Source organism: Callionymus lyra, chromosome 3 (assembly GCF_982586985.1).
Source record: "Callionymus lyra chromosome 3, fCalLyr1.hap1.1, whole genome shotgun sequence".
In the NCBI taxonomy this organism is placed as follows: domain Eukaryota; kingdom Metazoa; phylum Chordata; class Actinopteri; order Syngnathiformes; family Callionymidae; genus Callionymus; species Callionymus lyra.
In genome coordinates, this window is record NC_141820.1 from 10,250,811 (window position 1) to 10,267,863 (window position 17,053).

Below are 17,053 nucleotides of genomic sequence, written 5' to 3' on the forward strand. Positions count from 1 at the left end.
TAACACAAACTAAACAAAAAATACCCGCCAAAATAAATACATTATTTTGAAAAAAATAAATAAAAATAAGCACAAAAACAATGAGCACGAAAAAACAAATGAAATATAAAACGCTTCCGTATGTATACGTGTAAAAGTATTCTGAACTTCTTTGATCATGACTTTTCATACAACGAACTGTCTACAGTGAAATAAATCCAGTTTAAAATGTTATTTTTATTCCGGGTACAAACAATCAACTTCCGGTTCTGCTGCCTAATCTGTCAGGTATCCATGGCAACCCGAGTACACCACGTCTGAGTCAGTCGCGCACCTGTATATAGAGACAGAAGGCGGTCGGACTACGCAGTGACCACAGGGACCACATCTTTCAGGGGCCAGGACTCCTTTTTATTTTTGTATCCGGGTGTGTTGATGGACATGTCGCCCCCGCAGAGACCCCGACACGGATGTGAAGCGTCACGGAAATGGAGATCGGCAGGTAAATTAAGTTTGATTGACAGTTCAAGTTATAAAGTGTGACAGTTATAAAGTTTTGAATATGAATGAACTTATAAAACAAACTCTTAAACAAACTTTAAGTTAATCGTTTTCTCATTATTTTGAAAAAAAATTCTACTTCATTTATACATAAAATTTAGATAATAAAGAGTATATTTGTGGTATTTAGTGACTTCATTTATACATAAAATGTAGATAATAAAGAGTTTATTTGTGGTATTTAGTGACTTCATTTATACATAAAATGTAGATAATAAAGAGTATATTTGTGGTATTTAGTGACTTCATTTAGTTAGTCTGCTGTGAGTTTGTGTGTCTGCCCTCACAGGGGTGTGTGTGTGTGTGTGTGTGTGTCTTCTTTAAAGTTGTCATGTTGTGTGTCCGACACCAAGTCAACATCTCTCTGCGAGAAAGTGAAACGTTAATGTGTGTGTGTGTGTGTCTGTGTGATTCATATTACATGCAGATTCAGCTGCACTCTAACCAGGTCATGACGCCTTTGTGTAAGAGTGTGTAAGTGTGTGTGTGTGTGTGTGTCTGTGTGTCTGTGTGTGGCTTTGCATGACTTGAGGAAGCTTGAATTATTTACACACGGAGCCTGAAGAATCTCAAATGGCTCTTACACCCTGTGTGATGGAAACCATTCAAATCTGATCGGCAGGATTTGTTTACACACACGCTGCCAGCACACACACACACACACACAGGTCAGGAAAATTACTACATTTATTTTTCACAAAACATAAGCAACATGTACACAAAAATGTACAAAACACAACACAGAGTAATATATTGGAGGTAATGTTTTTGTTTTTTTGACGACAGTGTTGATATTATTGTATCTTAATGATGTTCAGACACTCAAGAAAAAGTACATTTTCTATCAATAATATACACAATTTGACTCACAACAGCTGCACAAATCATGTTAATCTCACTTAGATACAACCAACAATCATATGCTCTAAACCCCATCAAATTAAATGTGTGTGTGTGTGTGTGTTTAAGTGCATTCATGTGTGTGAGTCTGTGTGTGTAAGTGTATGTGTCTGTGCAGGCATGCGTGTGTCTCTCTTTGTGTGTGTGGCTATGGGTGTGCGTGTCTTCTTTGTATGGCGTGCATTTGTGCATGTGTGAGTGTGTGTCTGTTTGTTTGAGTGTATGTGTGTGTTCGGGCAAGTGTGTGTGTGTGTCAGTTTGAGTGTGTGCTTCCCCACATGTGTATGTCTGTGTGTATGTGTGTGCAAGTGTGTTATGTGTGTGTGAGTGAGCATGTGTGTGAGTGAGCATGTGTGTGTGTGTATGTGCAGGCTAGCGTGTGTCTCTCTTTGTGTGCGTGTCTTGTGGTTATGGCGTGCATTTGTGAGTATTTGTGTGTGCGCCCAAGTGTTTGTGTGTGCCTGTTTTTGTGTGTGCTGGCTCATGTGTGTGTCTGTGAGTGCGAGTGTGTTATGTGTGTGTGTGTGTATGTGCATGCATGCGTGTGAGTCTGTCTGTGTTTGTGTCTGTGACAGTGTGTGTCTCTATTTGTGTGTTTCTCTGTGTGTATCGCAAGCATTTGTGAGTATGTGCAGTCAAGTGTTTGTGTGTGTGTATCTGTTTGTGTTTGTGCTTGCTCACACGTGTGTGTGTGTGTGTGCAAGTGTGTGTATGTGTGTGCATGCTTGAGTGTGTGTATCTGTGTTCCTTTGCCTGTATTGTGTATACGGGCTTGTTTGTGTGTGTGTCATTGCTAATATATGTGTGAGAGTGCATGTGAGCTAGTGTGTGTGTGCATGTGTGTGTATGTGAGTTAGAAACTACTTAAAATCAAAACAAATAAGAAACTTTAAATATTGTTAATTCAGTGTTGAGTTGTGACAGTGAACATGTTTATATACAGTATATATATATATATATATATATATATATATATATATATATATATATATATATATGTATATATATATATATATATATATATATATATATATATATACCTTATATATATATATATATATATACCTTACCTTATATATATATATATATATATATATATAAATATACAGGAGCCTCTGGAGAACCTTAACAACCCGAAGAAAGAATCATCTTCAGAAGAATCAACACACTTGACTCTGATTCGATGACCAACGTAACGTCTCACACACTGAACTCCTTCCTCCTCCTCTCACCCGTCACAGCACCTCCTGCTCCCTCGATGAACAGAACCGGTCTAGCTCCACAACCTTGGCCCCTTCAACCCTCCAGACACAACCCCAAAAGCATGTGTGGCCCCCCGCACGTGTCCCACTTCCACACCCGCCACGCCGAGGAGAGCGCGGAGCGCCCCCATCTGGTCACGGTCGTCCGACCCTGCGGTCAGAGCTCACTCCGGAAGGTCAACTTTCCCATTTGATTTTTATCCCATAATGCAACGGTTGGATTGTTTACCCAGTTAATGTGTTGTTTTTATGTGTTTTTGAAGGTGACGATACTGTTGAATCGTCGAGGTGTGGTCTCCCTGGAGCAGCTGCTGCTGGACATCTCCGAGGCTTTGGGGTTTCCACGCTGGCACAGGTCCAGAGTCACACGTCTGTTCACGACCTACGCCCGGGAGGTGAGGGTCCGAGTGGATTATATCCCCCCTTTGCTAGCTGGGACCTTACCTATGGTCTCAAGTCTAGGGTAGAGACCAGAAGAATAAAGTCGTGGGTACAGGCTTTAGTAAGGGATTTTTTTATTTGTATAGCGCTTTTCCAGACCAGGGTCACAAAGCGCTTAAACAATCAAAACAATATTCAATAAAGTATATACTTTAAAGGTCAAGATAAAACTGATAACAACACAGGAGTTCCAGAAAATCAAGGAAAAGAACAAATAAAAGTGTCTTCAGATGTTTCTTGAAGGAGTCAGTAGATCATCAAACACAGAGATGGTTCCAAAGCTTAGGAGCAACAGTCTGGAAGGATTTCTCTCCTCTGGTCCTGAAGCGTGTTCAGGAACCATCAGTAGATTCTGATCCACAGACCTCAGAGCCCGAGCTGGGGTGTAAGGCTGGATCAGATCAGTGATGGAAGGTCTGACCATGAATGGATCTGAAAGTAAGAACCAGAATTTTAAAGTTGATCCTGAAAGAAACTCGAAGCCAGTGAAGAGTTTTAAGGATCGGAGAAATGTGAGTTCTTCTACTAGAGCGGCTCAGAATTCTCGCTGCAGAGTTCAGAGTTTAGGAAAGGTTTCTCCAGGGGGGTGGCTGGACTCACCCTTAGAGATAGGGTCAGCCACTCGTCCGGGGCGAGGCATGGAATCCGTAAAAAATGCCTTAGGCATCGGACTAGGATGCCTCCTAGATCAGGGGTGGGCAATTAAATCTTTTTAAAGGGCCACATTCCATTCTGTGAATGTTGTTAGGGGCCGTCGAGCAAAAAGAAGGACGAGAAAATCCCTTAAAAAAAAAGGACATTCGTCATCAGGTCGTGACATTTATTAAACTAAATAAGCTGCAATTTTATTCTTGTATATATGAGTTTTTTTCAATACATTTCTTCAACTAACTTCAAAAAAATATTTTGAGGGAATAATATTTACACAAAAAATTACACACAAAAAGGAGGGAAAAAACAAATAAGTGTTATGTGAAAATGTAAATGAATAATAAATACAAAATACACTTTTTAAATGCATTTATACATGATCATACTTTGACATTACGAGGGCCGCATAAATACAGTCACTTTGCCAAGGTATGTCCTAGATGGTCCACTGCAGACGTGATCAAGGCATGTCCCACCTATGAGGTCCACAAGGGGAGACCCCAGGTTACTATGTCTCTCAGCTGGACTGGGAACATCTCAAGGTCCTCAGGGTATGAGCTGGAAGATGAATCTTGAAAGAGTAACTTTTGGCTGAAAACTGTAGTCCCAGGATCTCGACCCCGTATGAAGGTGAAGACGACAGGAAACGAGATTTAATATTTGAAATCAGTCAGCGAGAGCAGTAGATTGGGGGGGAGGTGTAGAAGAGAGTGCAGCCAGGGTGGAACAGGTGGAGATGTTGGAGTTAAAGATGCTGAGCTTCTTGTCGAAATTGACCAGGATACCACAAAAGACAGTTGATGTGGAGCAGTTTGGAGACAAAGTTAAGGAGACTCTGGGATAATACAAGGGTAAACAGATTCAGCACACACCTAGTCTTAGGTAAGATAATAAAATAAGGATCTCTTAAGATTTTTAAATAACATGTACAGTAAATCCTCTGTATTCTTGTTAAATATGAACTTCAGAGATGAATATGTGTCGTCTCAGACCCAGACACACCACAAGGGATACCACAAACATGTTTGTTTTCAGGGATTCGGGTCACCTTGACCCTGAGGCAACACAAGGGATACGACAAACATGTTTGTTTTCAGGCATTCGGGTCACCTTGACCCTGAGGCAACACAAGGGATACGACAAACATGTTTGTTTTCAGGCATTCGGGTCACCTTGACCCTGAGGCAACACAAGGGATACGACAAACATGTTTGTTTTCAGGCATTCGGGTCACCTTGACCCTGAGGCAACACAAGGGATACGACAAACATGTTTGTTTTCAGGCATTCGGGTCACCTTGATCCAGAGACAACACAAGGGATACCACAAACACATTTGTTTTGGGGCCTTTGTTTCACTTGACCCTGGGATAACACAAGGGTAAACAGATTCAGCACACACCTAGTCACGTTTGTTTTCGAGGCCACCTTGACCTTGAGGCAACACAAGGGATACCACAAACACATTTGTTTTCGGGCCTTTGGGCCACCTTGACCCTGAGAAAATACAAGGGATACCATAAACACATTTGTTTTCGGGCCTTCGGGTCACCTTGACCCATAAATAACACAAGGGATACCACAAACATGTTTGTTATCGGGCCTTTGGGTCACCTTGACCCATAATTAACACAAGGGATACCACAAACATGTTTGTTTTCGGGCCTTCGGGTCACCTTGACACAGAGACGACACAAGGGTTAAACAGAAGCGTCATTACCTCACACGACGAAGAGTTTTATTATGTTATTAAGGAGCTACAGGTTGGACTAGGTTAGAAATCAAGAACCAGACAAAGTTTACCCTCATAATCAAACCCGTATCTTCCTCTACTATTCCTGATATTCTTGAACTTGTTTCGTCCTGACTTAGGTGAAGAGCGTCTGCGACTTCTTCCGGGGGGACGTCGCCTTTCTGGCTTTCGGAAAGACTCGTCCGGAGCCGGACGACGTGGCCGAGGCCCTCGAGGAGCTGTTCCCCGATCACCTGCAGTACCGGGCCGACGTGCTGACGGTCTGGGAGAAAAAACTCCGGGGGGCTCAGAACAAGGCGTCCAAAGCCGACAGCGGTTACAGCGAAGGGACGGACGGAGAGGACGGAAGCAAGCGTCAGTATAGTCCGTCCATTATTATACCCTCCTCTGACTTTGAAGACAGGATCAACTCCCAGAAGACCCTGAACAACAAGCTGAATAAGAACTCCTATAGATACCTGCCCAATCACCTGCAGAGGCTCCGGGTCAGGGGTGGGGTCAGGGAGCAGAAGGTCCCTGCAGACGGTCCTTCGAAGCACGGTTCCGACCCCAGGGACGTGGAGTCTCCGACGTTGTGTCGGAATTGCGTGGCGAGAAAAGTCAAGCGAGTTCCCGAACCGGTGAACCCCCTATCGGGGTGGACGCCGCTTCCCCCGGTGGTGAGAAAGCAAAAAGGAAGCTCGAGCTCCGAACAGGAAGTGAGGAAACAGGAAACGGGTACTTCAAGGTCACCGCCCCGAAGCAAAGAGACCGTCAACCCTCACCTGTTACCGACTTTAGATCCACTACCGGCGGTCGGGGGCGCCTGTAAAAACATCCCAGAGAGGTCGAAGGTCGACCTCCTGACGGGCGACCACGAGGTCACGCAGTCCGACGTCGAGTCCTTGTACGTTTTCGGACGCGTGGTGGGAGACGGGAACTTCGCCGTGGTGCAGGAGTGCCGTCGCCGCGACGACGGACGGACCTTCGCGCTGAAGGCGGTGGAACGCTACAAGCTGGTGGGCCGAGAGCACATGATGCAGAACGAGCTGAGCCTCCTGGGGAGCCTGAGCCACCCTCGGGTGGTGCGACTGTTCGCCCACCACCGCACCGCGACGCACTCCTACCTGGTGATGGAGCTGGTGAGCGGCGGGGATCTGTTCGAGGCCATCAGCGCGCGAGGGACGTTCACCGAGGCGGAGGCGGGTCTGATGGTGTCGGACGTGAGCGAGGCCCTGGACTACATCCACCGCAAGAGCATCGTCCACCGGGACATCAAACCCGAGAACCTCCTGGTAAACAGACGCATGATCTTCAACCGTTTTTTTTTAGGGTCTTAGAACTTCCTTTCCTTTCAGATTGAAAACTCTGGCGTTGGGGTGAGCAGGCTGAAGTTGGCCGACTTCGGTCTGGCCATGGTCGTGACCGAACCGGTCTTCACGATCTGTGGAACGCCAACGTATGTGGCGCCAGAAATTCTCTCAGAGACAGGTTTGTGTAAAACCTCATCAAAACCCTTATTTAAGGCTGAAGAGAACCATGGTCTGAATTATTGTAAGTCATAGTGAGAAAACTAACCATCACTCGAAATACTACTTTAAAAAAAATTCAGCCAGTTTCTAATTCTTTCTTGCCTATACAAGGATTTATTATGGTCTGTTCTGTCTGATACTTATTCCAAACACTCTTTTCTTTGACAAGGTGATCGTGCAGTTCTTGAAAAACTTTCTTTTTTTTATCAGATTTTTAAAAAGAATTGACATGGGAAATATATGACTGTTTAAAATGTTGAAATATTTGAAATCAAATGTTGTTTTTTTAAGCAGTGTTTTTACAAATATTTAATTAAAACAATTGTATATTTACTTAGATTCAAAATATATAATTTATATTAGTTTTGGAAAAGGAATGATTTTTATTTTTCAAGATAACGTGATTAAACTTTCAGCCAATCACGCGGCGCGGAGAAGATCACGTGATTGCATCGCTTTCGTATAATCTGGTGGCAATATTTGTCTTATTTTAGATTAAATTAAAAAAGCTACGAATGAAAAATCATTGAGTTTAGAAAATGTTTATTTTAATAATTGTTATTACAACATCAAACTCTATGTGTAAAAAAAAAAGAAGAATTAACCTTTTTTAAGTTTAAATCTTTTGACAAATGTAACCGTTAAATTAGATTGAAAAATGATTGAATTTAATTATTTAATGAATACTAATTCAATCTTTCAATATAAAAATAAAATAATTACAGTTATTATTATAATAATATAATATAACAATATTATTATTATTATTATTATATATTATTATTATCTTATTACTGTATAACCAAATACAATGCTTAAAAAACCTTTTCAATAAAAACTAAACCAAAGTTTCAATTTAAAATGTTAAATTTAACCATCAATATTCTGATGGCACTGATACTTCCATATATACAGTATATAAAGTATATAAATAAAATATATTAATTGTTGAAAGGCACATACTTTATAAGGCAAACACAGTTGCAGATAAAAAAAACGTGATATGTTGGAATGACATCAAATACTTCATATCAGGATACGGGGTCGAGGTGGACGTCTGGGCTCTCGGCGTCATCCTCTACATCCTCCTCTGTGGTTTCCCACCGTTCAGAAGTCGGGATCGCAATCAGGAAGAGCTCTTCCAGATGATCAAGCAAGCTCAAGTACACTTCTTCCCTCCGTACTGGGACCCAATCTCAGAAGGTAAGAAACGTTCCCACGCTCCAGGCCATCAAACACTTGTGTGATTTATTTTATTCAATTTATCCAGAAGCTAAAGATCTGGTCAAAGAGCTTCTCCAGCCTGATCCTACCGTCAGGACGACTGCAGGGAGGATTGTGCTGCATCCTTGGGTCAAGAACATGGCGTCTCTCTGCATGAAGAGGGCGCTGACGCACAACACTGAGACTGTCAAAGACAGTCAGGGATCTCAGTCGCACCCAGAACCAGAGGTGGCTTCAGGACAGAATGAGAAGGAAGACGACCCTTCACCTCCTCAGGAGAGACGAACTCTTGATGACTCTGAGAACAGAGTTGATGTTCATGATGATGTTGATGTTGAAGCTCTGAGTTCTGAACGATCCACCTCTTCACTGACGGTCGTATCGAGTCCTGTGAGCGACAAGCAAACTCCCAACTCCCTGCTGACAAACCCGAGCATCAACCGTGAACTGAGTGCAGTCAGAGGCCAAAAGCAAGATTTGAAAGAGATATTAGAGGCGGGTCATGAATGATTCTCTTTTTTTTTTTTTTTAAGTTTGAAGTGTTTTACAACGTTTATTTCATCCAATTCTTTGTGTTAAAGTGCTGCTAGAAACACTTTTTAGTTTCATCATTTTTTTACACTATTGCATCAGCTACAATGTATTAGTCATGAAAATTAACTTTTTTTTTCACTTTTCTAATGCCTGTAAAAATTGTATTTATAATTTGTCTTCAGTGTTTATGTTGCTCAACCTGTGTTCTCGTGGTCGAGATGAACGACCTCCCTGGCTTCCATAAATACAGTGATGGAGGTCGTTCATCTTGACCCAGAGAAAACACAAGGGATTCCACAAACATATTTGTTTTCTGGCCTTCGGGGTAACCTTGACCCTGGGATAATACACAAGGGTAGACAGATTCAGCACACACCTAGTCTTAGGTAAGATTATCTCTAAAGATAATTAAACAATATATACAATAAATCCTCTGTATTCTTGTGAAATATGACCTTAACCCTTGTGTTGTCTCAGACCCAGAAAAACACAAGGGATACCTCAAACACGTTTGTTTTCAGGCGTTCGGGTCACCTTGACCCAGAGACAACACAAGGGATACCACAAACACTTTTGTTTCCGGGCCTTCGGGTCACCTTGACCCTGAGGCAACAGAAGGGATACTACAAACATGTTTGTTTTCAGGCATTCGGGTCACCTTGACCCAGAGAGAACACAAGGGATACCACAAACACATTTGTTTTGGGGCTTTTGGGTCACCTTGACCCTGAGGCAACAGAAGGGATACCACAAACACGTTTGTTTTCGGGTCTTTGGGTCAGCTTCACCCTGAGGCAACACAAGGGATACCACAAACACATTTGTTTTCGGGCCTTCAGGTCACCTTGACACAGAGACAACACAAGGGTTAAACAGAAGTGTCATTATCAAACACGACAAAGAGTTTTGTTATGTAATTAAATGTTAATTAACTAAGTACATCAAGATACCACATCAAGTGTTGAATATAAGATGTACTTTTGAAGATAAACTGTTGTGAGTGATCTTCAAGTACTTAAATGATATAAAACCCAACAGGCTTCTGATGTTTCCTACTTTCACATAAATTCCACGACACAATTTACATTCTTTGTCCTCACCTGCTTACCTGGGGTCGGGTCGTGGGGGCAGCAGCTTCAACCGTGGAGGCCAAGACTCTCCTCTACGACATACATCGTCCGCCCTCTACTTGACCCTGAGATATATGCTGTGTCTCAAATCACATACTTCTCTTAGTATACTAGAAGTTAGTATGCATCAGGATAGTGTACATTCTAACTAGTAACTAATTCTCCACAGATAGTATGTCTCAAATCAAACACTGCTGCTACACACTAACAGGAAATGACAGCTTCTTCTTCTTCTACTATTAAACGATGATTTCAACCAGCTGTAGGAACACTAGCGACACCTGCTGGCAGCACGTTTTGCAAATTTGGAAGAAGAAATAAAGAAAAGATATGAGAATCTAAATATTCGCGAGATATTTAAGCTGGTATCAGCACTAAAGACGTGTCATCCTCCTACTGCTGCTGAAAATACACCTGTAAGTATATGAATATATATATATACAGTTTATATATATGACGTAAGTTCCGTTTACAACGTAACTAAGATGGCGGCCGTTTAGTGTAGAAAGTGTCGAACCATACTCAGTTTTGTGGGCGTTTTAGTGACAATTTAGTTTGCATGTAGCACTAAATTTCGCATACTAAGAATTGAGACGCACTTACGCACTAAAAATACTAACTTTGAGTACGCAAGTGTACGATTTGAGACCCAGCAACAGTCTTTCCAGTGTGTCCTGGTCCTCCAGAGTCCTCTCAACACAATGGTGGAGCGGCTTCTCATCCTCTCTCTTGCGTTGGTGGTAAAAAGACGACAAAATTTGAATAAAAAGTCAAGAAAAAAAGATTTTTGAAAACGTTATCATGGATGTGCATAATACTGAAGTACTTATTGAAGTCCAACTCTTGTTAAACCAATCTTTAGTTGGTTATTAAAGTTGGGTAATAACTAGGAAACCCGGTGAAGGTCACCGTGAAGGATGCATGAAGGAACTTCAAGGGCTCACACACACACACACACACACACACACACACACACACACACACACGAGTGCACATTCCACGGACGTGGGTGTATTATTAGCTCAGAGACGGCGTCTGGTGGCTTTTTGATGTCCTGCTGAGAACGAGGCAACAACCGCGGTGCGACGGTGCAAAACCTGATCTGTAATTATTGTTATTTGTAAAGCGCCTTTTTCACGCACCAGGGCCTTAAACAACAACACGATACACAGTTAAAAACACATACTTTTGAAAGGCCAAGACAACAGTACTGAGCCTTTTCTTTAACTTAAAAACATTAAGAAACTACTCAACAAATGAGTCGTTTTCTGCCAAAACAACTTCGGTTTTAGTGTCAGAACAGTTGAAAGAAAACACCAGATACGACTCTGGTGACCTCATGAAGGTTTGTCTCAAACCCTGAGCCAACCATAAGTTAAAGTCTAACATAAGGCGCCCCAAAGGCATCCCGCCACCGTGCAGCTGTCATCTTTAAGGGGTACGACGAGACGAGCCCACCAGTAGGACCACTTGGTGCAATCTGCAATTTGTTTGGGCTCCGGTCCAACCTTGAGAAACTAGCTGCCAGGATTCTAAATAACCAACACAGCCCTGGAGCTACACCCCCCCCCCCCCCCACACATTTCTCACCTCGTCCAAAATATCCTGCAAGTCTTGAGACGGAGCGAGAGGTCCTGGAGTGACTTTAAGGACAACCTGGAGAGCTGTAGATCCAGGACACGGTGTCTAAAGTGTACACAGTCCTGTGCTGTGATGTCAACGCGAAGGAAGGTTTATGAGGGAAAGTAAAGAGTCGACCACAAACATCAGTTATCTCGCCAAAATACAAACAGGATTGAAGGGAAGAAGACGTCACGAGAAGCACTTAGCATATATTTGGATGATAATTCTTAACTATAGGATACACTAATCTCACTATACGATTAGATACGATACACTAATATCAAGATACAATAAGATACAATACAATAATCTCACTATACAATTAGATACGATACACTAATTTCACAATACGATTCTAAATGATACACTAATATCACGATACAATTAGATACGATACACTAATCTCACGATACAATTAGATACGATACACTAATCTCACGATATGATTATATACGATACACGAATATCATGATACAATTAGATAAGATACCCTTATTTTACAATACGATTCTAAATGATGCACTAATATCACATTACAATTAGTTACGATACACTAATCTCACGATACAATTAGATACGATACACTAATCTCACGATACAATTAGATACAATACACTAATCTCACTATACAATTAGATACGATACACTAATCTCATGATATAATTATATACAATACACTAATCTAACGATACAATTAGATACGATACACTAATCTCACGATACAATTAGATACAATACACTAATCTCACTATACAATTAGATACGATACACTAATCTCACGATATAATTATATACAATACACTAATCTAACGATACAATTAGATACGATACACTAATCTCACTATACAATTAGATACGATACACTAATCTCACGATATAATTATATACAATACACTAATCTAACAATACAATTAGATACAATACACTAATCTCATGATACAATTAGATACGATACACTAATCTAACAATACAATTAGATACGATACACTAATCTCACGATACAATTAGATACGATACACTAATCTCACGATACAATTATATACAATACACTAATCTAACGATACAATTAGATACGATACACTAATCTCACGATACAATTAGATACAATACACTAATCTCACTATACAATTAGATACGATACACTAATCTCACGATATAATTATATACAATACACTAATCTAACGATACAATTAGATACGATACACTAATCTCACTATACAATTAGATACGATACACTAATCTCACGATATAATTATATACAATACACTAATCTAACAATACAATTAGATACAATACACTAATCTCATGATACAATTAGATACGATACACTAATCTAACAATACAATTAGATACGATACACTAATCTCACGATACAATTAGATACGATACACTAATCTCATGACACAATTAGATACGATACACTAATCTCACGATACAATTAGATATGATACACTAATCTCACGATAAGATTAGATACGATACACTAATCTCACGATATAACTATATACAATACACTAATCTAACAATACAATTAGATACAATACACTAATCTCATGATACAATTAGATACGATACACTAATCTAACAATACAATTAGATACGATACACTAATCTCACGATACAATTAGATACGATACACTATTCTCACGATATAATTATATACAATACACTAATCTAACAATACAATTAGATACAATACACTAATCTCATGATACAATTAGATACGATACACTAATCTAACAATACAATTAGATACGATACACTAATCTCACGATACAATTAGATACGATACACTAATCTCATGATACAATTAGATACGATACACTAATCTCACGATACAATTAGATACGATACACTAATCTCACGATATAATTAGATAAAATACACTAATCTCAAGATACAATTAGATATGATACACTAATCTCACGATAAGATTAGATACGATACACTAATCTCACGATATAATTAGATAAAATACACTAATCTCAAGATACGATTAGGATGATTGTCTGACTTAGATAATCGCTGTGCCTTATCTTATCTTAAACACAAAAGCTACAGTATATAGGTCACTAACATCTCAGACTTTCACTCTGATCGACCACAGTATGTCAGGCTGAAGGACATCACGTCTGACACTGTGGTGTGCGGTACAGGAGCACCTCAGGGGACAGTACTGGCCCCTCTCCTCTTCACCATCTACACTTCATTCTTCTGCTACAACTCCGAGCTGAGTCTCGTCCAGAAGTTCTGCTGACGACACTGCAATTGTTGGACGAGTACAGGAGTCTGATAGGTGACTTTGTGGACTGGAGTGAGAGGAACCATCTGCAGCTGAACACCTCAAAGACCAAGGAGCTGGTCTTGGACTTCGGGAAGTCCAGAACAAAGCCACGTCCAGTGTCCATCAGAGGCGACGAGGTGGAGATAGTGGACAACTATAGGTACCTCGGTGTGTGGATGGACAGTAAACTGGTCCTGCAACACAGACCATGTATATAAGAAGGTTCAGAGTAGACTGTACTTTCTGAGGAGGCTTCGATCATTTAACATCTGCAAGAAGCTCCTCTGCATGTTCTACCAGTTTGTGGTGGCCAGTGTCCTGTTTTATGCTGTGGTGTGTTGGGGTGGAAATGTGTCCAAGAGGAGTGTCAACAGGTTGATCAGGAGGCTCTGTGGTTGAAGCTGGACTCACTGGCGACAAGAGAGCAGATCACTGAACAAATGACTGTCCATCATGGATGATGACATCATCCTCTGAGCACTGTCATCAGTGAGCAGAGAAGCAGATGGAGCACGAATGCTGCTCCCATGATGCAACTCTAATAGACTCAGGGACTCATTCATTCCTTGTGTTATTAGATTGTTTAATTCTGAGTTTAGGTGCAGGAGTGAAAAGATGATATTCTATGTTAATCTTTGTATCCTTTTTGTTATGTTCTTTAACTTTAGACTTAGATTGTGTCATCTTACACTTTTTATCTCACTTTGATCTAGTTCTTATTTTTTATGAATCTATGGTCTGTGTTGTTGTGTGCTGGAAAAACAATTTCCAGAAGGAGACCTTCAGAGGGATGAATAAAGTTTATCTATCCATCTATCTATCTAACATCAACATTAATCTCCCGATACTTTGAGTCACCACCAGGTGGCCTTTTAAAATGAGTTGGCAGCTCATGGACCTTTTCGAGTTAAAGTGTTACTCGTTTTGAATAGTTTATTTTTTAAGTAGACCTGACTAAAACAAGTCCTCTGATGTGTCAAGTGACAGAAGCTTTTTACAAAATACAAATAAATATTGGATTTGTATTAAATGTTAGTTTCCAAGTATTCAATTCAAACTATTGTTATTGTTATTGTTGCAGAATTCTGACCCGCTCTAGTAGAAGAACTCACATTTCCCCTTAAAACTCTTCATTGGCTGCCAGTTTCTTTCGGGATACATTTTTAAATTCTGGTTCTTACTTTCAGATCTATTCATGGTCAGACCTTCCATCAGTGATCTGATCCAGCCTTACACCCCAGCTCCGGCTCTGAGGTCTGTGGATCAGAATCTACTGATGGTTCCTGAACACGGTTCAGGACCAGAGGAGAGAAATCCTTCCAGACTGTTGCTCCTAAGCTTTGGAACCATCTCTGTGTTTGATGATCTACTGACTCCTTCAAGAAACATCTTAAGACATTTTTATTTGGGCTTTTCCCCGGAACTCCTGTGTTTGTCTCATGTGTCTTGATCTTTTAAAGTATATAGTTTTAACTGTGTATTGTTTTGTGATTGTTAAAGTGCTTTGTGACCCTGGTCTAGAAAGATTTGTACAAATAACCATTACTTACTTACTTCTTTCTTTTTTTTTTAAATTGAAAATAACTTGGGAGAGTCTCACGTTTTCACAGACACCATATTAGGCATATATCTGTGCCATCTCTGTGGGAGTGTTTATTAGTGTTTCCCTCACAGACAGCTGATAACCTGCCACGCCTACACCAGCCTAGAGGAATCCTTTCATCATCATCGTCATCATCATCATCACGGTGAAACCTGGAGCAATCTCGCCTCTGAGGGAATAGATAAGGATTTCTCTGCTCACCCGGTTTTTCCTCCTCAAAATACCCAACAAGGCATCTGTATAACCAGTTTGACTGATAGCTGTCACTGAACCATCAACATTCCAATGCAAGAGCTATGTAAACGACCGAGAATTTATTTTTAATAAAACAAAACGACACGAATAACACATATAATGCTGCGGGATTTTTAATACTAAAAAAATGTTTAAAAGGGATCAAAGAAAAACTGAATTTTAACAGCGTTTATTAAATCTAAGTATCGATTAATTTATTTGATTTATATACCTTTATTATTCCCAAGTTGGGGAAATTTGAGTTGTCAATTTGATTCACAGAAAAAGATCAAACAATAAAATAATAAATAAAAATAAACACATTCAGTAGTAAATATTTATATATACATCTTCTTCTTCTTACTTATATTTGAATGTACTTAACATTATTTATAAATTGAACTTCACAGGACAAAACTCCATCATCGATAAGGATTAGAACCTATGATTCACAAGGATATTTTATGACTTTATTGATCACTTTTACAACCTATGATGTTATTGTGTTAACACTCGTTGCTGATAAGATAACTTGAAATATAATTTATTGATCCTATTTTTCTTTTAAGTTGAACAATATCAATAATGACAATACAATAATGATACAACGAAAAACAGTAAAATCAAATAAACACATTAATAAATAATGAATGTATCAAAAACAATAATTGTGTTTACACTTGTTGCTGGAATAATTTGAATATAGAAAGGATTGATCAGATGATGTTTTATTTATTTTTTAAATAGAATAAATAATAATATTGAAATGATAATATAATAATACATTAAAATAAACACAATCATGCATAAATTAATGGGAAACAACAACTTTAGTGTTCATCCTTGATGCTGGCAATTAATTGGAAAATAATGTATTGCTCGGATTTAGTTAATAAATAAACTAAAATAAACAAGAAACATCTTAAGACGTTTTTATTTGTTCAGGCTTTTCCTTGAATTTCTGGAACTCCTGTTGTGTTATCAGTTTTTTCTTGCCCTTTAAAGTATATACTTTATTGAATATTGTTTTGATTGTTTAAGCGCTTTTTGACCCTGGTCTGGAAAAGAATCAGAATCAGAAAACCTTTATTAGTCCCGCGAGGGGAAATTCGGTTTAACAACAGCAAGAGAAATAAAAACACCCAGAAATAAAAACGAGAAAGAAAATCTAAATAGAATAAAAGATAAATCTGCGCTATATAATATATACACAATCATATTTACATAAATAACAAGAGGTGCAGTTAAATAGTTATCTTGGTGTGTTCTTGTTGTGGAGTCTGATGGCAGCAGGGAGGAAGGACCTGCGGTACCTCTCCCTCACACACTATATAAATAAAAATTACTTACTTACTTTCTTACAT

General features: G+C 39.6%; 1 protein-coding gene across 1 annotated transcript; it reads left to right on the plus strand.

Moving 5' to 3' along the window:
* Positions 1–420: 420 nt before the first annotated feature.
* Positions 421–8,791, plus strand: dclk3 (doublecortin-like kinase 3). Its single transcript, XM_087785945.1, has 8 exons — positions 421–481; positions 2,580–2,878; positions 2,966–3,097; positions 5,666–6,298; positions 6,407–6,820; positions 6,884–7,016; positions 8,093–8,260; positions 8,328–8,791. The coding sequence occupies exons 1-8, from the start codon at positions 421–423 to the stop codon at positions 8,789–8,791; spliced, it is 2,304 nt and encodes a 767-aa protein (XP_087642071.1).
* The last annotated feature ends 8,262 nt before the right edge of the window (positions 8,792–17,053 follow it).